General features: G+C 49.3%; 1 protein-coding gene across 1 annotated transcript in view; it reads left to right on the plus strand.

Annotated features, from left to right (window-relative positions):
• LOC112238735 (AT-rich interactive domain-containing protein 5B-like) overlaps window positions 1-19,213 on the plus strand; it is a 99,505-nt gene that overhangs the window by 75,309 nt on the left and 4,983 nt on the right. Inside the window, exon 9 of the mRNA XM_042315876.1 lies at window positions 11,397-11,610. Coding sequence (XP_042171810.1) covers window positions 11,397-11,610 — 214 coding nt within the window. The remainder of the gene's footprint in view (window positions 1-11,396; window positions 11,611-19,213) is intronic.

The following is a 19,213-nucleotide window of genomic DNA, read 5'->3' on the forward strand; positions in this document are numbered from 1 at the left end:
TACCTGATAATGCACCCTCTGACTGGAGTGAAACTTCAAAACCGAGTGGTCAGGGCTCTTAGCGTTGTGAACTTTTGATGCCTCAAAGGCTGTGCTTGCAAGCTCAATGTGGGCGGCAGGGCCCAAGTAGGTAATAAAGGTAGGATACATGTTTGACAGGAAGGTAACAGGTCTTCCATGCCTGTTTCAGTGAGTAGGCCAAAGTAAGCTGAACGAAGCCTATGATAGTAAGCTTGTGGGTGTTAGTTCCGAGCTTGTTTGACGATGTTAGCCAGTGAGCTATTGTGTTTGCGAGTCGCGGAACCACTGAGTTCTAATTTCAAAGCTGTGGCAAGTTTAGCGTAGTCATTTAGCATGTTGCTGTTGTAGACGAATGCACCTTGTCATGTGTCTATTCAACGTTCGCTTCAACAGGTAAACCCTGTCAGAAACCGCAGCGTTCGGGTAGCTGTCCAACGCGTCCTCTATGTCAGCTAGGAACGTCTCAGTATTGTTTGGCTGACCTGGAACGGGGTCAAAGGTGGGGAAATTCTTGATGAGTTTGTCAAGGTATTCCGCGCCAAGCGGGCGGAGGGGGTTGGCTTCATCCTGTGGAGAGATTGGGCCCGAAAGGCCAAGAGGAGAAGCCAAGCCGTGTTGTTGTTGGCCAAGAGGCGCAATATTACTCAGTGCCGAATGGTCAAGAGGAGAAGACTGAGGGACACATGAGGGAGGCAAGGTCTGAAACCGATCGTCTTTACTCTTGTGAGTACAGGGCTCCGGGTGCTTGGATTGGTAGTCACGCTGTAGAGCGTGACCATTCTGGACTTCCTCCAGATGGTACCTAAGGGTGGTATTCTGCTGCATTGAGTCCACTTGAGCGCTTAGAGTACTGATTTTGGACACATGAGTGTAACACTTGCTCCTTTTGGTCTCAAACTTATCTGTCATGGTTTGCAGATAGAGGTATTAAGTACGGAGCGAGAGATTCAGTGATGAGATTTCCTCCGCTTGCTTAGAAATCAATATTTCCATCTTCATCACCTGAGTTCTCTCATCATTCATTTGGTCAGCAACTTCAATGAGTTCTGCTGATTTGTCATCCAACTTTGTCATTGTGTTCATTAACTGATTGTCTTTGCTCTGCAGCGTTTTGAGTAGAACTGTGTTACTTTGAGTAACGTTCAACAAAACCTATCTGTGATGGGATGACATCCGATTTTAGCTTCTAAAAGAGAAGCTTCTAGAGATTTGGGTTTTCTTAAGATAGGGCTTTGCTCAATCAGTGTCCCGCCCCTGTGAAGGGACATGGGCTATAAAACTTTTCAAACACACCCTCCTCTCCCTTCCTATATAAGCCCTTGACGAAGATATAACCTCCTGTTCCGAGGATGTGAGGACGACGGTCCGATGTCAGAATGGTTCAGATAATAACTACAGAACGAAGCCAACATCAGCGTGAGCTTTGGTTGCGAATGGTATGAACTTTGAACTCTTATTCACTACAGAAGTAATACCTCCTAGCCGTTGAGTTAGCAACAGCCTCTGCAAACGAGGGTTAGGAAGGAACAGACTGAGTAACCAGTCTATCACCCAACGATGTTACTACAACGTATCCAATTGACAACCAGAGACATTCTTCAAAGGACTCGGTTTGGCAACACGGCCTTCCATCTACCACCAACCTACCGAAGCGCAGCTCAGAGTAAATATTTATTGCATTTTCCTTTTCCGAATGGGCGGTAATTTAGAATGCATAAGATACTGTATTTACGATAGCACAGCTTCGCCCTTTGTTCCTCAGTCTTCCCGCTCTTTCACTCAAACCCAGCCCCTTTTCTTTTGTGTAACCAGCTATCATATCTGTTCCGCCCGCTAGGGACGATTTCCTTTATGACGTAATTTGTAATCAAGTTGATTAATTATGTGTATGTGTGATTAGTTAGGTATTTAGTAAATAAATAATTAAACCCAATTTTGTATTGCTGGTTCAACTTGTTAGCCAGGGTTCGTGCAGATAACCAAGAATTTACAACTTTCAGATGAGACTGAATTAAGATGACGATTAATATTGACTGCTATGGATTTAAAATATTACTAGGTCTTTAAGAGTTTATTCAGAAGATAACAGCTCTATAAATATTATTGTGTGGTGCCCGACTCTCTAGTTAATTACATTTACAGGAGTAGCTCAATCAGGGATCAGTGTTAGGGCTCTATGGCTGGGTGTCAGTGTTAGGGCTCTATGGCTGGGTGTCAGTGTTAGGGCTCTATGGCTGGGTGTCAGTGTTAGGGCTCTATGGCTGGGTATCAGTGTATCAGTGTTAGGGCTCTATGGCTGGGTGTCAGTGTATCAATGTTAGGGCTCTATGGCTGGGTGTCAGTGTATCAATGTTAGGGCTCTATGGCTGGGTGTCAGTGTTAGGGCTCTATGGCTGGGTGTCAGTGTTAGGGCTCTATGGCTGGGTATCAGTGTTAGAGCTCTATGGCTGGGTATCAGTGTATCAGTGTTAGGGCTCTATGGCTGGGTGTCGGTGTATCAGTGTTAGGGCTCTATGGCTGAGTATCAGTGTTAGGGCTCTATGGCTGGGTATCAGTGTTAGGGCTCTATGGCTGGGTATCAGTGTTAGGGCTCTATGGCTGGGTGTCAGTGTATCAGTGTTAGGGCTCTATGGCTGGGTGTCAGTGTATCAATGTTAGGGCTCTATGGCTGGGTGTCAGTGTTCAGTGGCTCTATGGCTGGCTCTATGGTGTCAGTGTTAGGGCTCTATGGCTGGGTATCAGTGTTAGAGCTCTATGGCTGGGTATCAGTGTATCAGTGTTAGGGCTCTATGGCTGGGTGTCAGTGTATCAGTGTTAGGGCTCTATGGCTGGGTGTCAGTGTATCAGTGTTAGGGCTCTATGGCTGGGTGTCTGGTGTATCAGTGTTAGGGCTCTATGGCTGGGTATCAGTGTTAGGGCTCTATGGTATCAGTGTTAGGGCTCTATGGCTGGGTATCAGTGTTAGGGCTCTATGGCTGGGTGTCAGTGTATCAGTGTTAGGGCTCTATGGCTGGGTGTCAGTGTATCAGTGTTAGGGCTCTATGGCTGGGTGTCAGTGTATCAGTGTTAGGGCTCTATGGCTGGGTGTCAGTGTATCAGTGTTAGGGCTCTATGGCTGGGTGTCAGTGTATCAGTGTTAGGGCTCTATGGCTGGGTGTCAGTGTATCAGTGTTAGGGCTCTATGGCTCAGTGTATAGTGTTGGCTGGCTGGGTGTCAGTGTATCAGTGTTAGGGCTCTATGGCTGGTGTATCAGTGTTAGGGCTCTATGGCTGGGTGTCAGTGTTAGGGCTCTATGGCTGGGTATCAGTGTTGGCTCTATGGCTGGGTGTCAGTGTATCAGTGTATCAGTGTTAGGGCTCTATGGCTGGGTGTCAGTGTATCAGTGTTAGGGCTCTATGGCTGGGTGTCAGTGTATCAGTGTTAGGGCTCTATGGCTGGGTGTCAGTGTATCAGTGTTAGGGCTCTATGGCTGGGTATCAGTGTTGGTGGGTATCAGTGTTAGGGCTCTATGGCTGGGTATCAGTGTTAGGGCTCTATGGCTGGGTGTCAGTGTATCAGTGTTAGGGCTCTATGGCTGGGTGTCAGTGTATCAGTGTTAGGGCTCTATGGCTGGGTGTCAGTGTATCAGTGTTAGGGCTCTATGGCTGGGTGTCAGTGTTAGGGCTCTATGGCTGGGTGTCAGTGTTAGGGCTCTATGGCTGGGTGTCAGTGTTAGGGCTCTATGGCTGGGTATCAGTGTTAGAGCTCTATGGCTGGGTATCAGTGTATCAGTGTTAGGGCTCTATGGCTGGGTGTCAGTGTATCAGTGTTAGGGCTCTATGGCTGGGTGTCGGTGTATCAGTGTTAGGGCTCTATGGCTGGGTATCAGTGTTAGGGCTCTATGGCTGGGTATCAGTGTTAGGGCTCTATGGCTGGGTATCAGTGTTAGGGCTCTATGGCTGGGTGTCAGTGTATCAGTGTTAGGGCTCTATGGCTGGGTGTCAGTGTATCAGTGTTAGGGCTCTATGGCTGGGTGTCAGTGTATCAGTGTTAGGGCTCTATGGCTGGGTGTCAGTGTATCAGTGTTAGGGCTCTATGGCTGGGTGTCAGTGTATCAGTGTTAGGGCTCTATGGCTGGGTGTCAGTGTATCAGTGTTAGGGCTCTATGGCTGGGTGTCAGTGTTAGGGCTCATGGCTGTTAGGGCTCTATGGCTGGGTGTCAGTGTTAGGGCTCTATGGCTGGGTATCAGTGTTAGGGCTCTATGGCTGGGTGTCAGTGTATCAGTGTTAGGGCTCTATGGCTGGGTGTCAGTGTATCAGTGTTAGGGCTCTGGCTGGGTGTCAGTGTATCAATGTTAGGGCTCTATGGCTGGGTGTCAGTGTATCAGTGTTAGGGCTCTATGGCTGGGTATCAGTGTTAGGGCTCTATGGCTGGGTATCAGTGTTAGGGCTCTATGGCTGGGTATCAGTGTTAGGGCTCTATGGCTGGGTGTCAGTGTATCAGTGTTAGGGCTCTATGGCTGGGTGTCAGTGTATCAGTGTTAGGGCTCTATGGCTGGGTGTCAGTGTATCAGTGTTAGGGCTCTATGGCTGGGTGTCAGTGTTAGGGCTCTATGGCTGGGTGTCAGTGTTAGGGCTCTATGGCTGGGGTGTCAGTGTTAGGGCTCTATGGCTGGGTATCAGTGTTAGAGCTCTATGGCTGGGTATCAGTGTTAGGGCTCTATGGCTGGGTATCAGTGTTAGGGCTCTATGGCTGGGTGTCAGTGTATCAGTGTTAGGGCTCTATGGCTGGGTGTCGGTGTATCAGTGTTAGGGCTCTATGGCTGGGTATCAGTGTTAGGGCTCTATGGCTGGGTATCAGTGTTAGGGCTCTATGGCTGGGTGTCAGTGTATCAGTGTTAGGGCTCTATGGCTGGGTGTCAGTGTATCAGTGTTAGGGCTCTATGGCTGGGTGTCAGTGTATCAGTGTTAGGGCTCTATGGCTGGGTGTCAGTGTATCAGTGTTAGGGCTCTATGGCTGGGTGTCAGTGTATCAGTGTTAGGGCTCTATGGCTGGGTGTCAGTGTATCAATGTTAGGGCTCTATGGCTGGGTGTCAGTGTTAGGGCTCTATGGCTGTCAGTGTATCAGTGTTAGGGCTCTATGGCTGGGTGTCAGTGTATCAGTGTTAGGGCTCTATGGCTGGGTGTCAGTGTATCAGTGTTAGGGCTCTGGCTGGGTGTCAGTGTATCAGTGTTGCTTAGGGCTCTATGGCTGGGTGTCAGTGTATCAGTGTTAGGGCTCTATGGCTGGGTATCAGTGTTAGGGCTCTGGCTCAGTGTTAGGGCTCTGGGTATCAGTGTTAGGGCTCTATGGCTGGGTATCAGTGTTAGGGCTCTATGGCTGGGTGTCAGTGTATCAGTGTTAGGGCTCTATGGCTGGGTATCAGTGTTAGGGCTCTATGGCTGGGTATCAGTGTTAGGGCTCTATGGCTGGGTGTCAGTGTTAGGTTAAATGTGTGTCTATAGATATAATCAGGTACTTAAATGGTGTCAGCAGCTGACAGCAGAGACTCGGACTGTTTCTGTAGCTGGTTCTGGCCACAAGACGGACTGGCTGGCTGGTAATGTAATGGAATGTATGGGCACTTCAGTTCTTATTCTGTTCCCAGAGGGAGTTGAGACCAGTGTGTCATCCTGGGTTTAGCTCCCAGTGAATTGTATTCTGGGGCTACTGTAACAAAGGTGCCTTTTCCTGGCAATTAAGATGAAAAAATCTCTGTCTCTCTGTCTCTCTGTCTCTGTCTCTCTCCCTCTCTCCCTCCCTCCCTCTCTCCCTCTCTCCCTCTCTCCCTCCCTCCTTCCCCCATTCCTTCCCTCCCTCCCTCCCTCATAAAGGATCATGTAATTGTGGCGATCCTGTTCTTGTCTCTAGCTCTGACCAGCTGTAGTGTTATTATGTCAGTCAGACAGATTTTCAGCTCAACCAAACGTCACACACATTAAAACCTCTCAGACCCTCTTGAACTCTTAAAAGCATCAAAAGCAAGGGAATATTTCACAATGAGCCAATTTGGAAAGCAAAGATTAGTATGTGGCTGTTGTGTCCATACATGGAAATACGTTAAATACATGGACATATTGGGAATGTGGAAAGAATGGGGAAATAGTTTGTCATAAATTATCTCAGATTCTTTGGAAAGGCGATCCCCAGATCTTATTATAGAAACTCCCAACAACTCTCAACCAATCACAACACTGTATCTGACTGAAACATCTGACCCCAATAACTTAACCAATCACAACACTATATCTGACTGAAACACCTGACCCCAATAACTCAACCAATCACAACACTATATCTGACTAAAACAAGAAGCACCTTAACCACAATTTATTAACATGGTCTAGGGAGGACCACACACTGGACCCACACACCGGACCCACACACTGGAATCACACACTGGGCCCACAGACTGAACCCACAGACTGAACCCACAGACTGGACCCACAGTCTGAACCCACACACTGAACCCACACACTGGACCCACACACTGGACCCACACACTGGACCCACACACTGGACCCACACACTGGACCCACACACTGGACCCACTCACTGGACCCACACACTGGACCCACATACTGGACCCACACACTGGAACCCACACACTGGGCCCACAGACTGAACCCACAGACTGAACCCACAGACTGAACCCACAGACTGAACCCACAGACTGAACCCACAGACTGAACCCACACACTGGACCCACAGACTGGACCCACACACTGGACCCACACACTGGACCCACACACTGGACCCACACACTGGACCCACACACTGGACCCACACACTGGGCCCACACTGAACCCACACACTGGACCCACAGACTGAACCCACAGACTGGACCCACACACTGGACCCACACACTGGACCCACACTGGACCCACAGACTGGACCCACAGACTGGACCCACAGACTGGACCCACACTGGACCCACACACTGGACCCACACACTGGACCCACACACTGGACCCACACACTGGACCCACACACTGGACCCACACACTGGACCCACACTGGACCCACTGGACCCACACACTGGACCCACAGACTGAACCCACAGACTGAACCCACACTGGACCCACAGACTGAACCACACACAATGGACCCACACACTGGACCCCACACTGGACCCACACACTGGACCCACAGACTGAACCCACACTGGAACCCACACACTGGACCCACAGACTGAACCAACACACTGGACCCACACACTGGACCCACACACTGGACCCACACACTGGACCCACACACTGGACCCACACACTGGACCCACACACTGGACCCACACACTGAACCCACAGACTGAACCCACAGACTGAACCCACAGTCTGAACCCACAGTCTGAACCCACAGTCTGAACCCACAGACTGAACCCACAGACTGAACCCACAGACTGGACCCACACACTGGACCCACACACCGGACCCACACACGGACCCACAGACTGGACCCACAGTCTGGACCCACACACTGGACCCACACACTGGAACCCACACACTGGAACCCACACACTGGACCCACACACTGACCCACAGACTGGACCCACAGACTGGACCCACAGACTGGACCCACAGACTGGACCCACAGACTGGACCCACAGACTGGACCCACAGACTGGACCCACAGACTGGACCCACAGACTGGACCCACAGACTGGACCCACACACTGGACCCACACACTGGACCCACATACTGGACCCACACTACTGGACCCACACACTGGGCCCACAGACTGAACCCACAGACTGAAACCACAGACTGAACCCACAGACTGAACCCACAGACTGAACCCACAGACTGGACCCACATACTGGACCCACACACTGGACCCACACACTGGAATCACACACTGGGCCCACAGACTGAACCCACAGTCTGAACCCACACACTGGACCCACAGACTGGACCCACAGACTGGACCCACACACTGGACCCACACACTGGAACCCACACACTGGAACCCACACACTGGAACCCACACACTGGAACCCACACACTGGAACCCACACACTGGAACCCACACACTGGAACCCACACACTGGAACCCCACACTGGACCCACACACTGGACCCACACACTGAACCCACAGACTGGAACCCACACACCGGAACCCACACACTGGAACCCACACACTGGAACCACACACTGGACCCACACACTGAACCCACACACTGGACCCACACACTGGACCCACACACTGGACCCACACACTGGACCCACACACTGGACCCACACACTGGACCCACACACTGGACCCACACACTGGACCCACACACTGGACCCACACACTGGACCCACACACTGAACCCACAGACTGAACCCACACTGAACCCACAGACTGAACCCACAGACTGAACCCACAGACTGAACCCACAGACCGAACCCTACAGTCTGGACCCACAGACCGGACCCACACACTGGAACCCACACACTGGACCCACACACTGGACCCACACACTGGACCCACACACTGGACCCACACACTGGACCCACACACTGGAACCCACACACTGGACCCACACACTGGACCCACACACTGAACCCACAGACTGAACCCACAGACTGAACCCACAGACTGAACCCACAGACTGAACCCACTGGGCCCACAGACTGAACCCACAGACTGGCGCACAGACTGGACCCACAGTCTGAACCCACAGTCTGAACCCACACACTGGAACCCACACACTGGACCCACACACTGGACCCACACACTGGACCCACAGACTGGACCCACAGACTGAACCCACAGACTGAACCCACAGTCTGAACCCCCCACACTGGACCCACACACTGGACCCACACACTGGACCCACACACTGGACCCACACACTGGACCCACACACTGGACCCACACACTGGACCCACACACTGGACCCACACACTGGACCCACACACTGGACCCCACACTGGGAATGGACCCACAGATGGACCCACACACTGGACCCACACACTGGACCCACAGACCGAACCCACACACTGGACCCACAGACTGGACCCACAGTCTGGACCCACAGTCTGGACCCACACACTGGACCCACACACTGGAATCACACACTGGGCCCACAGACTGGGCCCACAGACTGAACCAACACACTGGACCCACACACTGGACCCACACACTGGACCCACACACTGGACCCACACACTGGACCCACAGACTGGAATCACAGACTGGAATCACAGACTGAACCCACAGTCTGGACCCACACACTGGACCCACACACTGGACCCACACACTGGAATCACACACTGGAATCACACACTGGGCCCACAGACTGGACCCACAGACTGGACCCACAGACTGGACCCACAGACTGGACCCACAGTCTGAACCCACACACTGGACCCACACACTGGATCCAAAGACTGGACCCACATACTGGACCCACATACTGGACCCACATACTGGAATCACACACTGAACCCACAGACTGAACCCACAGACTGAACCCACACACTGGACCCACACACTGGACCCACACACTGGAATCACACACTGGGCCCACAGACTGAACCCACAGACTGAACCTACACACTGGACCCACACATTGGAACCACACACTGGAACCACACACTGGAACCACACACTGGAACCACACACTGGAACCACACACTGAACCCACAGACTGAACCCACAGACTGAACCCACACACTGGACAGTTCTTAGATACTGTAGTGATGACAGACAGTTCCTAGATACTGTAGTGATGACAGACAGTTCCTAGATACTGTAGTGATGACAGACAGTTCCTAGATACTGTAGTGATGAGAGACAGTTCCTAGATACTGTAGTGTTGACAGACAGTTCCTAGATACTGTAGTGATGACAGACAGTTCCTAGATACTGTAGTGATGACAGACAGTTCCTAGATACTGTAGTGATGACAGACAGTTCCTAGATACTGTAGTGATGAGAGACGGTTCCTAGATACTGTAGTGTTGACAGACAGTTCCTAGATACTGTAGTGATGACAGACAGTTCCTAGATACTGTAGTGATGACAGACAGTTCCTAGATACTTCTCATCATTGTTTTGTAAAGCTAAATTACAGACACACACACACACAAATACAAGGCGATCAGACTGTTAAATAGTCACCACTAGCTCAGTACCCTGCCTTTAACTTTAGTGACTGTTACTAGCCTGTTACCACCCAGTACCCAACCCTGCGATTTAGAGACTACTATCCTATGCACATAGTCATGGAACACTGGTCTCCCTCTCCAGGTTATAGTGATTACCTGTCTCCCTCTCCAGGTTATAATGATTACCTGTCTCCCTCTCCAGGTTATAATGATTACCTGTCTCCCTCTCCAGGTTATAATGATTACCTGTCTCCCTCTCCAGGTTATAATGATTACCTGTCTCCCTCTCTAGGTTATAAAGATTACCTGTCTCCCTCTACTCTTCTCCAGGTTATAATGATTACATGTCTCCCTCTACTCCTCTCCAGGTTATAATGATTACATGTCTCCCTCTCCAGGTTATAATGATTACATGTCTCCCTCTCCAGGTTATAATGATTACATGTCTCCCTCTCCAGGTTATAATGATTACCTGTCTCCCTCTCCAGGTTATAATGATTACCTGTCTCCCTCTCCAGGTTATAATGATTACCCCTTCTCCCTCTCCAGGTTATAATGATTACCTGTCTCCCTCTCCAGGTTATAATGATTACCTGTCTCCCTCTCCAGGTTATAATGATTACCTGTCTCCCTTTCTAGGTTATAATGATTACATGTCTCCCTTTCTAGGTTATAATGATTACATGTCTCCCTTTCTAGGTTATAATGATTACATGTCTCCCTTTCTAGGTTATAATGATTACATGTCTCCCTCTACTCCTCTCCAGGTTATAATGATTACCTGTCTCCCTCTACACTTATCCAGGTTATAGTGATTACCTGTCTCCCCCTCCAGGTTATAATGATTACCTGTCTCCCTCTCCAGGTTATAATGATTACCTGTCTCCCTCTCCAGGTTATAATGATTACCTGTCTCCCTTTCTAGGTTATAATGATTACCTGTCTCCCTCTCCAGGTTATAATGATTACCTGTCTCCCTCTCCAGGTTATAATGATTACCTGTCTCCCTCTCCAGGTTATAATGATTACCTGTCTCCCTCTCCAGGTTATAATGATTACCTGTCTCCCTCTCCAGGTTATAATGATTACCTGTCTCCCTCTCCAGGTTATAATGATTACCTGTCTCCCTCTCCAGGTTATAATGATTACCTGATTCTGATTTCTCGTCAGGGGGCTGGGTTATCTGTATAATAACGGTTTATGTTTAATGGCTGTTATTTATGAATTGATTGATTGATAATAATTGTCTCTCTCCCCAGGCTTATCCTGCCCTATGAGAGGTTCACTAAAGGAGAGGAAGATAAGCCCCTCCCCCTATCCAAACCCCGTAAAGACCTCACCACCCAGCAGGAGGTCCCCAAGACCAAGGTTCCCACGGTGACGCAGTGCCCCAAAGAGGAGCAACACCCACAAAACTCCCAACCCCCCAGGACTGAACAGGACCCCTGTGCTAAAGACCTGGAACTCTCACCAGTCAGTCCCATTCTCTCTCTCTCTCCCTCTGTCTCTCTCTTTCTCTGTGTCCCTCTCTCTCCTCCCAGTCAGTCTAATTCTCTCTCTTTCTCTCTCTCCTCCCAGTCAGTGTGGTGGTTAATTTCTGTATTTACCAAATGAGGTGAGAGACAAACTTCACAAACCAGTCAGTTATACTTAAACTACATATTTAATAATAAGAGCCTTGCAATAGCATTTGACTTTCAATGATGCACCATTTCTAATGAACCATTGAAAAGTGACAACACAAAAGTACAAAGATCCTTTATAGCCGAGATACACCCCTCTCAATATGATGAACAACAGATACATAGAATGGGTCACAAGGTTAAGATTTGTATGAAAGGTATCTCTAATACACAGCAGACAGCATCTGCTGTGTCAACAGTTTTAATTGTATAGACCAGTGTCTGGTCCTCTGACTCCAAACTGGAACCATCTCACCCTGCTACGGTATAGAACAGAAACATTATATGGGTTTAGTAAGGCAGCAGCTACTCTCCCTGCTACGGTATAGAACAGAAACATTATATGGGTTTAGTAAGGCAGCAGCTACTCTCCCTGCTACGGTATAGAACAGAAACATTACCTCATTCTCTGGAATGTTCAGCAGCAGCTACTCTTCCTGGGGTTTATTATGGATCCCCATTAGTTCCTGTCAAGGCAGCAGCTACTCTTCCTGGAGTTTATTATGGATCCCCATTAGTTCCTGCCAAGGCAGCAGCTACTCTTCCTGGGGTTTATTATGGATCCCCATTAGTTCCTGCCAAGGCAGCAGCTACTCTTCCTGGGGTTTATTATGGATCCCATTAGTACCTGCCAAGGCAGCAGCTACTCTTCCTGGGGTTTATTATGGATCCCCATTAGATCCTGCCAAGGCAGCAGCTACTCTTCCTGGGGTTTATTATGGATACCCATTAGTTCCTGCCAAGGCAGCAGCTACTTTTCCTGGGGTTTATTATGGATTCCCATTAGTACCTGCCAAGGCAGCAGCTACTCTTCCTGGGGTTTATTATGAATCCCCATTAGTACCTGCCAAGATAGCAGCTACTCTTCCTGGGGTTTATTACGGATCCCGATTAGTTCCTGCCGAGGCAGCAGCTACTCTTCCTTGGGCTTATTATGGATCCCCATTAGTTCATGCCAAGGCAGCAGCTACTCTTCCTGGGGTTTTTTATGGATCACATTAGTACCTGCCAAGGCAGCAGCTACTCTTTCTGGGGTTTATTATGGATCCCCATTAGTTCCTGCCAAGGCAGCAGCTACTCTTCCTGCTGTTTATTATGGATCCCCGTTAGTTCCTGTCAAGTCAGCAGCTACTCTTCCTGGGGTTTATTATGGATCCCCATTAGTTCCTGCCAAGGCAGCAGCTACTCTTCCTGGGGTTTATTATGGATCCCCATTAGTTCCTGTCAAGTCAGCAGCTACTCTTCCTGGGGTTTATTATGGATCCCCATTAGTTCCTGCCAAGGCAGCAGCTACTCTTCCTGGGGTTTATTATGGATCCCCGTTAGTACCTGTCTCTCTGTTTAGGATCAGGAATCTGTAGGGCTTGTAAGGCTGTAAGAATAGTTCAATAACTCAGAGGAGCAGTTGAGCGATTCAGGTGTTTAGCCCCATAGCGCCAGAGCCAATAGACACACCTACTGCTGCAGAAGCCCTGCCTGTATAGTGGTCCCCAGCTAAGCCCTTACCCTGGACATGTGTGTGTCTCTGTGTGAGTGTCTGGATGGGTGGAGGATGTATTCCTGAAGTTAGCAACATAGTCATCACTTTGAGTGACGCCAGAGGAGATGGCTGCTGTTTTACGACCTCCTAACAGATTGAGTGTGTTTTTTCACGTTATTTGTAACATATTTTGTACATAATGCTACTGCCACATTCTCTTATGACCGAAAAGAGCTTCTGGATATCAGAACAACGATTACTCACGAGACGAGTCGGACGCGAAGGACTTACCTCAGACACCAGACAAGGCCCAAATCCCCGTCATTCGCATGAAGAAGAGAAGTGTATATAGGACACGTAGGTTTGGGTGCCTTGTAAAGATCTGACGGCGAGTGGGTAATCCGCCTCTACCATCCGTCCTATTAGCCAATGTGCGATCACTGGAGAATAAACTGGATGAGCTCCGATCAACACTATCCTACCAACGGGACATTAAACTAATATCTTATGTTTCACCGAGGGCTGAACAACAACATGGATAACATACAGTGTCACGAGAATTATGTTCTCAATGTTCATAAACCCAATTCAATTAACTACTCAGCCTGAAACCCAGAATTGGTAAGAAACTGGTTGAAATGAATCAGACGGAGGCCCAGCTACGATAGTCAGAAGGTTTATTTACGAGAGCGCTCCTCTGTTGTACAAAACAATACTTTTTATACTGGCTTCTCACGCACCCACATTCACACTAACATACGCACACACATTCACACTAACGTTAGCACACAATGTCCTGCTTCCCCTGCCGACAAAGATTAGGGACCGTGAGAATCACTCCCTGTCCTGTCCCAAATCTCTCAGTGGCCCCTAGCCAAGGTCGGCACCGAATTCTGGCGCTCCTCTGTTTTTAAGGTACTATGAAGACATAAACATTAGCTATATTGTTTTACCCTAATTCTGACTAGAACTACACATTTATTGATTATAATTTTATACATTCTAATCAATTCCATACAATTTGATTGTTTCAGGGTGGAATATTCTAATCATTCAATTAACAGATAAATCCCATTAACATCCTATCCTACCAACTGGCCATTAAACTAATATGTTGTGTTTCACCGAGTCGGGGCTGAACAACAACATGGATAACATACAGCTGGCTGGATTTACGCTGCATCGGCAAGACAGAACAGCTGCCTCCGTCCGGTAAGACAAGGGGTGGAGGCTTGTGTCTATTTGTAAGTAACAGCTGGTGCACAAAATCAAATATTTTGGAAGTCTCGAGATTTTGCTCGCCTGAGGTAGAGTATCTTACGATAAGATGTAGACCACACTATTTACCAAGAGAGTTTTCATCTATATTTTTGTAGCTGTCTATTTACCATCACAAACCGATGCTGGCACTAAGACGGCACTCAGCAAGTGTCACGATTGTCATAATAAGTGGACCAAAGCGCAGTGTGATCTGGGTTCCACATCTTTCATTTACTGAGTGAAACTCACAGCAAAACAAAACAATAAATCTCAAACGAAATGTGAAGCTAACAGTAGTTCTAACAGGCAACTATCCATAGTCAAGATCCCACAAAGCACAATGGGGAAATGGCTGCCTAAATATGATCCCCAATCAGAGACAACGATAAACAACTGCCTCTGATTGGGACCCATACCAGGCCAACATAAATCATAAATCACCTAGGTAACCCACCTAGATAACCCATGACGGCTCCGGTGCGGGGCGAAGTATCCACTCCGCTCTCGGAAAAGTCAATGGCGGCTCTGGTGCGGGGATCGTCGCCGGATGCTCCGGACCGTGGATCGTCGCTGGGGACTCCAAACTGTAGATCGTTGCTGGAGGCTCCGGACTGGGAACCCTTGTAGGAGGCTCTGGACCGTCGCTGGAGGTTCTGGACCGCAGACCGTCGCTGGAGGTTCTGGACCGCAGACCGTCGCTGGAGGTTCTGGACCGCAGACCGTCGCTGGAGGTTCTGGACCGCAGACCGTCGCTGGAGGCTCTGGACCGCAGACCGTCGCTGGAGGCTCTGGACCGCAGACCGTCGCTGGAGGCTCTGGACCGCAGACCGTCGCTGGAGGCTCTGGACCGCAGACCGTCGCTGGAGGCTCTGGACCGCAGACCGTCGCTGGAGGCTGCGGACCGTCGCTGGAGGCTCCGGACCGCGGACCGTCTCAGGATGTTCCGGACCGCGGACCGTCTCTGGAGGTTCCGGACCGCGGACCGTCTCTGGGGGTTCCGGACCGCGGACCGTCTCTGGGGGTTCCGCACCGCGGACCGTCTCTGGGGGTTCCGCACCGCGGACCGTCTCTGGGGGTTCCGCACCGCGGACCGTCTCTGGGGGTTCCGGACCGCGGACCGTCTCTGGGGGTTCCGGACCGCGGACCGTCTCTGGGGGTTCCGCACCGCGGACCGTCTCTGGGGGTTCCGGACCGCGGACCGTCTCTGGGGGTTCCGGACCGCGGACCGTCTCTGGGGGTTCCGGACCGCGGACCGTCTCTGGGGGTTCCGGACCGCGGACCGTCTCAGGGGGTTCCGGACCGCGGACCGTCTCAGGGGGTTCCGGACCGCGGACCGTCTCAGGGGGTTCCGGACCGCGGACCGTCTCAGGGGGTTCGCACCTCAGGGCGAGTGCGGGGAGGAGGTACAGGACACACTGACTTGAGAATACAGCGCTTAGAGCCCACGCAGGATATCCTGGACCGAGGAGGCGCACTGGAGACCAGGCGCGCTGAGCCGGCACAACCCGTCCTGGACGACAAGTGGCACAGAACGCACCGGGCTGTGAATCTGCACTGGAGACACAGTGCGTATCACCGCAAAACATAGTGCCTGCCAGGTCACACGCTCCCCACGGTGAGTACAGAGAGTTGGCTCTGTCTCAATCCCCTCAACTTTCGCTGCCAACTTCTTGCTCAATCTGTCCCAAGCCTACCAGACAAGCCAAATGTGTCTTCACTGACATTTTCAACCTGTCCCTGACTGAGTCTGTAATACCAACATGTTTCAAGCAAACCACCATAGTCCCAGTGCCTTAAAACACCAAGGTAACCTGCCTAAATGACTACCGACCCGTAGCTCTCGCAGTCATGAAGTGCATTGAAAGGCTGGTAATGACTCACATTAACACCATTATCCCAGAAACCCTAGACCCACTCCAATTTGCATACCGCCCCAACAGATCCACAAATGATGCAATATCTATTGCATGCCGGACTGCCAATTCCCACCTGGACAAAAGGAACACCTACAGTTGAAGTTTACATACACCTTCACCAAATACATTTAAACTCAGTTTTTCACAATGCCTGACATTTAATCCTAGTAAAAATGTACTGTCTTAGGTCAGTTAGGATCACCACTTTATTTTAAGAATGTGAAATGTCAGAATAATAGTAGAGAGAAGGATTTATTTCAGCTTTTATTTCTTTCATCACATTCCCAGTGGGTCAGAAGTGTACATACACTCAATTAGTATTTGGTAGCATTGCCTTTTAAATTGTTTAACTTGAGTCAAACTTTTCGGGTAGCCTTCCACAAGCTTCCCACAAAACGTTGGGTGAATTTTGGCCCATTCCTCCTGACAGAGCTGGTGTAACTGAGTCAGGTTTGTAGGCCTCCTTGCTCGCACGCGCTTTTTCAGTTCTGCCCATAAATTTTCTATAGGATTGAGGTCAGGGCTTTGTGATGGCCTCTCCGATACCTTGACTTTGTTGTCCTTAAGCCATTTTGCCACAACTTTGGAAGTATGCTTGGTGTCATTGTCCATTTGGAAGACCCATTTGCGACCAAGCTTTAACTTCCTGACTGATGTCTTGAGATGTTGCTTCAATATATCCACATAATTGTCCCCCTCATGATGCCATCTATTTTGTGAAGTGCACCAGTCCCTAACGCAGCAAAGAACCCCCACAACATGATGCTGCCACCCCCGTGCTTCATGGTTGGGATGGTGTTCTTCGGCTTGCAAATCTCCCCCTTTTTCCTCCAAACACAACGATGGTCATTATGGCCAAACATTTTTACATCAGACCAGAGGACATTTCTCCAAAAAGTACCATCTTTGTCCCCATGTGCAGTTGCAAACCGTAGTCTGGATTTTTTATGGCGGTTTTGGAGCCAGTGGCTTCTTCCTTGCTGAGCAGCCTTTCAGGACTCATTGTATTGTGGATATAGATACTTTTGTACCTGTTTCCTCCAGCATCTTCACAAGGTCCTTTGCTGTTGCTCTGGGATTGATTTGCACTTTTCGCACCAAAGTACGTTCATTTCAAGGAGACAGAACGCGTCTCCTTCCTGAGCGGTATGAAGGCTGTGTGGTCCCATGGTGTTTATACTTGCACACTATTGTTTGTACAGATGAACGTGGTACCTTCAGGCGTTTGGAAATTGCTACCAAGGATGAACCAGACTTGTGGAGGTCTACAATTTTTTTCTGAGGTCTTGGCTGATTTCGTTTGATTTTCCCATGATGTCAAGCAAAGAGGCACTGAGTTTGAAGGTAGGCCTTGAAATACATCCACAGGTACACCTCCAATTGACTCAAATTATGTCAATTAGCCTATCAGAAGCTTCTAAAGCCATGACATCATTTTCTGAATTTTCAGAGCTTTTTAAAGACACAGTCATCTTAGTGTATGTAAACTTCTGACCCACTGGAATTGTGATACAGTGAATTATAAGTGAAATAATCTGTCTGTAAACAGCTGTTGGAAAAATTACTTGTCATGCACAAATTAGATGTCCTAACCGACTTTCCAAAACTATAGTTTGTTAACCAGAAATTTGTGGAGTGGTTGAAAAATGAGTTTTAATGACTCCAACCTAAGTGTATGTAAACTTCCGACTTCAACTGTATGTAAGAATGCTATTCATTGACTACATCTGTGTTCAACACCATAGTGCCCTCAAGGCTCATCACTAAGCTAAGGACCCTGGTTCTAAACACCTCCCTCTGCAACTGGATCCTGGACTTCCTGACAGGCTGCCCCCGGGTGTTAAGGGTAGGTAACAACACATCTACCATGCTGATCCTCAACACTGGAGCCCCTCAGGGTTCGTGCTCAGTCCCCTCAAGCACGACTCCAACAACATCATTAAGTTTTCCGATGACACAACAGTGGTAGGCCTGATCACCAACAACGATGAGAGCCTATAGGGAGGAGGTCAGCGACCTGGCAGTGTGGTGCCAGGATAAAATCCTCTCCCTCAACGCGATCAAGACAAAGGAGATGATTGTGGACTACAGGAAAAGGAGGGCCGAGGACGCCCCCATTCTCATAGACAGGGCTGTAGTGGATCAGGTTGAGAGCTTCAAGTTCCTTGGTGTCCACATCACCAACACATTTTCATGGTCCAAACACACCAAGACAGTCATGGAGGGCATGACAACGCCTATTCCCCTCAGGAGACTGAAAAGATTTGGCATGGGACCTCAGATCCTCAAAAAGTTCTAGATCTACACCATCGAGAGCTTCCTGACTGATTGCATCACCGCCTGGTATTGCAACTGCTCAGCCTCCGACCGCAGCCTCCACATTGACTCTGTACGGGTACCCCCTGTATATAGCCTCCAAATGGACTCTGTACCGGTACCCCATGTATATAGCCTCCACATTGACTCTGTACCGGTACCCCCTGTATATAGCCTCCACATGGACTCTGTACCTGTACCCCATGTATATAGCCTCCACATTGAAATCTGGTTTCCCAATGAAAACTCATTGAATAGACAGTGACCTCAAAAAAATAAAAATCTGAATGGTTTGTCCTCAGGGTTTTGCCTGCTACCTACGTTCTGTTATACTCACAGACATGATTCAAACAGTTTTAGAAATGTCAGAGTGTTTTCTATCCAAATCTACTAATAATATGCATATCTTATATTCTGGGGAT

The sequence above is a fragment of the Oncorhynchus tshawytscha genome, unplaced genomic scaffold, assembly GCF_018296145.1.
Source record: "Oncorhynchus tshawytscha isolate Ot180627B unplaced genomic scaffold, Otsh_v2.0 Un_contig_1928_pilon_pilon, whole genome shotgun sequence".
Classification (NCBI taxonomy): Eukaryota; Metazoa; Chordata; class Actinopteri; order Salmoniformes; family Salmonidae; genus Oncorhynchus; species Oncorhynchus tshawytscha.